Source organism: Diceros bicornis, chromosome 31 (genome assembly GCF_020826845.1).
Source record: "Diceros bicornis minor isolate mBicDic1 chromosome 31, mDicBic1.mat.cur, whole genome shotgun sequence".
NCBI classification, from domain to species: Eukaryota; Metazoa; Chordata; class Mammalia; order Perissodactyla; family Rhinocerotidae; genus Diceros; species Diceros bicornis.
This window is the reverse complement of record NC_080770.1, coordinates 20,808,298-20,814,022: the sequence shown is the minus strand read 5'-3', so window position 1 is coordinate 20,814,022 and position 5,725 is coordinate 20,808,298. Positions and strand designations below refer to the sequence as shown.

At 35.2% G+C, this 5,725-nt stretch overlaps 1 protein-coding gene across 1 annotated transcript; it reads right to left on the bottom strand.

Annotated features, from left to right (window-relative positions):
• Positions 1-4,693: 4,693 nt before the first annotated feature.
• On the bottom strand, positions 4,694-5,626 carry LOC131395766 (olfactory receptor 4B1-like). Its single transcript, XM_058527593.1, has one exon. It carries the CDS (start codon positions 5,621-5,623, stop codon positions 4,694-4,696), a length of 930 nt encoding a protein of 309 aa, XP_058383576.1. The 5' UTR covers positions 5,624-5,626.
• Between the last annotated feature and the right edge of the window lie 99 nt (positions 5,627-5,725).

Below are 5,725 nucleotides of genomic sequence, written 5' to 3'. Positions count from 1 at the left end.
GGTATGAGACTAGAAATCAATAACAGAAGGAAAACTGGAAAACTCACTAATACATGGAAATTAAACAGCATTCTCCTGTGCAACCAATGGATCAAAGAAGAAATTATAGGGGAAACAAAATATTATCTTCAGACAAATGAAAATAAAATTACAACATACCAAAACTTATAGGATGCAACAAAAGAATTCTAAAAGGGAAGTTCATAGCAGTAAACACCTACATTGACAAACAAGAAAGACCTCAAATAAACAACCTAATTCTATGCCCCAAGGAACTAGAAAAAGAAGAACAAACTGAGCCCAAAGTTAGCAGAAGGAAGGAAATAATAAAGATTAGAGCAGAAATAAATGAAATAAAGAACAGGAAAACAATAAAACAGATTAATGAAACTAAGAGTTGGTTCTTTGAAAAAATAAACAAAATTGAAAAACGTTTTGCTAGACAATCCAAGGAAAAGAGTGAGGGAACACAAACCAACAAAATTATAAACGAGAAAGGAGACATTACAACAGATATCACAGAAATAAAAAGGATTGTAAGATGCTACTATGACTGACTCTACGCCAACTATAGGACAACATGGAAGAAATGGAAAAATTCTTAGAAACGTACAACTGACCAAGACTGAATTAGGAATAGAAAACCTGGAGACATCAATTAATAGGAAAGAGATTGAATCAGTAGTCAAAAGTATCCAATAAAGAAAAGCCCAGGACCAGGGGGATTCACTGACGAATTTTACAAAAGACTTAAAGAAGAATTAATACCACTCTTTCTGAAACTCTTCCAAAAAATCAAATAGGAGGGAGCACTCCCAAACTCACTTTATGAGTCCGGCATTATCCTATCATCAATGCCACAAAAGGACACAATAAGAAAAAAAAACTATAGGTCAATATCCCTGATGAACATAAATGTAAAAGTTCTGAATAAATACTAGCAAACCAAATTCAGGAACACATTAAAAGGTTAATTCACCGTGATCAAGTGGGATTTATCATTCAGATGCAAGGATAGTCCAACATATGCAAATTAATAGATGTGATACATCACATTAGTAGAATGAAAGAAGAAAATTATAGGATCATCTCAATAGATGCAGAAAAAGTATTTGGCAATATTGAACATCCTTTCATGATAAAAACTCTCAACAAATTAGGTACAGAAGGAAGGTACTGAACATAATAAAGGTCATATATGACAAGCTCACAACTAACATCATACTCAATGGTGAAAGGGTGAAAACTTTTCCTCTAAGTTCAGATACAAGACAATGGTGCCACCTCTCATCACTCCTATTCAGCATAGTACTGGAAGTCCTCACCAGAGCAATAAGGCAAGAAAAAGAAACAGATGGCATCAGCATTGGAAAAGAAGTAGGATAATTGGCTCTATTTGCAGATGACATGATTTTATATGTAGAAAATCCTAAAGTCTCCACCAAAAACTGTTATACCCATTCAATGAATTCAGTAAACTTGCATGATAAAAATTAACATACAAGAATCAGTAGTGTTTCTATACACTAACAATGAATTATCTGACAATGAATTATCTGAAAAGAAACTTATTCCATGTACAATAGCATCAAAAATAATAAAATACTTAGGAATAAATTTAACCAAGGAACCCAAAGATTTCTACACTGAGAACCAGAATACATTGATAAAAGAAATCAAAAAGACACAAAAAAATGGAAAAGCATCCCATCTTCATGGATTGGAAGAACTGATACGGTCAAAATGTCCATACTACCCAAAGCCAATTATGGATTCAATACAATCCCTATCAAGGTTCCAATGGCATTTTTTACAGAAGTAGAAAAAACAAATCCTAAAATTCACATGGAACCACAAAAGATTCTGAATAGCCAAAGTAATCCTGAGAAAGAATAACAAAGCAAGAGGCATCTTACTTCCTTATTTCAAGCTGTATTATAAAGTTACTGTAATCAAAACAGTACGGTACTGATATAAAAACAGACACACAGGCCAACGGAATGGAATCAAGAGCCCAGAAAATAAGCCCAAGCATATACACTTAACTAATATTTGACAAGGGAGCCAACAATACTCAATGGAAAAAAGGCAGTATCTTCAATAAATGGTACCAGGAAAAGTGGATATTCACATGTAAAGGACTGAAACTAGAGCCCTAACTTACACCACTCATAAAAATTAACTCAAAATGGATGAAAGATTTAAATGTAGGACTGGAAACAATAAAACTCCTAGAAGAGAACATAAAAGGATCTCCATGACATGGGTCTTGACAATGATTGTTTGAATCTGAAGCCCAAAGCACAAGCAACAAAATCAAAAATAATCAAGTGGAACTATACCAAACTAAAAAGTTTTTGCACAGCAAAAGAAATGATCAACAAAATGAAAAGATAGTCTATGGCATGGGAAAAAATATTTGTACACCATATACCTGATAACGGGTTAGTATCCAAAATAGAGAAAGAACTCATACAACTCAGGAGCAAAAAAACAAATAATCCAATTTAAAAATGGGCAAAGGAGCTGAATAAACATTTATCCAAAGAATACATAAAGATGGCCAACAGGTACCTGAAAAGGTGCTCAACATCACTAATCACAAGGAAACGCAGATATCGCCTCACATCTGTTAGAATGGCTATCATCAAAAAAACGACATACCAAATGCTGATGAGGATGTGGAGAAAAGGGAACCCTTGTGCACTGTTGGTAGGATTGTTAATTGATACAGTCACTATGGACAACAGTATGGAGGTTTCTCAAAAATTAAAAATAGAACTACTATAAGATCCAGCAATTCTACTTCTGGAAATACATCTGAAGGAAATGAAAATACTATGTTAAGAGAGATCTGCACCTCCATGTTCATTGAAGCATTATTTACAATAGCCAAGACATGGAAATAACCTAACTGAAACAAGTCAGACAGAGAAAAACAAACATGATGTGTGTAATCTCACTTGGACATGCAATCTAAAAAAAAAACTCGTAGAAAAACAGATCAGATTTGTGGTTAGCAAAGATGGGGAGCCTGGAGGCAAGGGATGTAATTGGATGAAGGTGGTCAAAAGGCACAAGCCTCTAGTTATAAGATAAATAAGAACTAGGGATGTAAGGTGCAACATGGTGACTCTAGTTACATTGCTGTACGTTGTATTTGAAAATTGGTAAGAGAGTAGATCCTAAGTGTTGTCATCACAAAGTAAAAAACATTTTTTCTTTTCTTTCTTTTTGTATCTATATGAGATGATGGATGTTAACTAAATTTATTGTAGTAATCAATTCACAATAGATGTAAGTCAAATTATTATGCTGCACACCTCTAATCTTATACAGTGCTGTGTGTCAATTATATCTCAATAAAACTGGAGGAAAAAATGTAAAGCTTTTAAACCTTGAAAACTTTGTATACAATACTAAAAGTTAATTAAATATAAAAACATCCCTCCTCATAAAAATTACATATTACACAAGATTATCAAATTTCCAAAATATTTTAATTATATTTTAAAATACTTTCTGACTTAGAAAAAAAGTTGCAATAATTATACAAAGCATTCCTGTATACTTTTAATCCACATCCACCTAATATTAATATTTTGCCATATTTTCTTTATAATTTATTCTCTCAATAGGTAAATAGACAGAATTTTTTCTGAAATGCTTGAAAGTTGTCTACATAATGCCTATTTACCTTTAAATATTTCAGTAATTCCTAAATTCAAGGACACTCTCTGACATAGACACAGCACAATTGTCAAATAGAGGAAATAAACTTTAATACAACTCAATTATCTCATCTACAGAGCTTTTGCCCACTAATGACCTTCATCTAGTACAGGATCCAACCAGGGATCACAGGTTGCATTTACTTATCATCTATCTTTAATCTGGAACAATTCTTCAATCATTCTTTGTCTTGAGACTTTTGAAGATGCTAATAATTTTGCAGAATTTCTTCAAATGGAGTTGCCTGGTGTTTTTTCATGATTAGACACAGGTTATGTGTTTTTGGTAGGAAACCCACAGTAATGATATTGTGTGCCTCTCCATTCTCAATACTGATGATGTTGAATTTGAGTAATTGTTTAATGGAGTTTCTTCCAGATTTCTCTATTATAAATTTACACTTTTCCTCTTGCAATTAATAATTATCTTGTAAAGAGATAGTTTGAGACTATGTAAATTTCTTACTCTCTCCAAGAAAATATTCAATGACAATGTTCATTCCATCAAGAGCACTTTCATTGGGAAAGTGAACTGTTACAATGCTTCTGAGAATCAGTTTAACACTATTCATCGAAAGTTGTACTTTTTAACACAGTAAATTTACTACAGCAAGTGAGCTTTAAACAAAAATCAAAAATATAATTAAATATTTCTATTCACAAACATTTCTAGTCACAAATTTCTATTCACAAATATTTCTATTCACAAATTTCTATTCACAAATACTGTTATTCATAGTAGTAAAAAATTAAAAAGGATCTAAACATCTAACAGAAAAATGGCTAGCTAAGTAATAGTACATCCATAAGAAAAAATATTTTACAACTGATTACAATGAAGTTGTTGAAGATGGGAACCAGTTAGAATGACTCTAGACCTAATAAGTCCTTTATCTCGTTCTACCCTTCAGTTTGGACTCAGCATCATTCTAAACCCAAGGATCAATATCAAGACTCAGGCTCTATTTCTCATCTAGTTTCATTGTCCTGATCCACAGCCTCTTCATGGCCCTCTTCATTTCTGCATTTCTCAGGGAGTAGATGACAGGGTTGAGGAGAGGAGTGATCACTGTGTAGAACACGGCCACCATCTTGTCCACAGACAGGGTGGTGGAAGGCCTCAGGTAGATGAAGGTGCAGGGCCCAAAGAACAAGACAACCACGGTGATGTGAGAAGCACAGCTGGAGAGGGCCTTGCGCCTTCCCTCTGCAGAATGGTTCCTCAAATTGATCAGGATGATGATATAGGAGGACACCAGGAGGAGGAAGGAGAAGATAGAGAATAATCCACTGTTGACAAACACAATTATCCCCTCCACAGAGGTGTCAGTGCAGGCAAGCTTGAATAAGGGATGGAGGTCACAGAAGTAGTGGTCAATCACATTGGGACCACAAAAGGATAATTGGAGAGTAACAATGATCTGAACCATGGAGTGAAAAAAGCCCCCAAGCCAGGAGCCAGCCACCAGAAGGCGACACACAGGCCGGCTCATGATGGTTGTGTAGTGAAGGGGTTTGCAGATGGCCACATAGCGGTCACAGGCCATTACCGTGAGCAGGAAGATCTCAGTCACACCAAAGAAGTGGAAGAAGAATATCTGAGCCACACAGCCCTCCAGAGAGATGGTTTTAATCTTGGCAAGTAAGTCTGTGATGAATTTAGGGACAACAGTAGAGGAGTAACTGATCTCCACCAGGGACAGGTAGCTAAGGAAGAAGTACATGGGGGACTGCAGACTCTTACTGACACTGACCGTCACAACGATGAGGCCATTGCCCATCACTGTGACTAAGTACAGAGGAAGAAACACCACAAAGCACACTCTCTGCACTTCTGGATCCTGGAAAAGACCAGTGATAATTAACTCAGTCACATTATTTGTACTCGCCATGGAATCGATTCAGATGTGCTAGGCATGAGCTCCTGAGAGACCTGCAATAAAACACACACTGATTGTAAACAATTCACCTCATTTATAGCATGCTAGACAGTG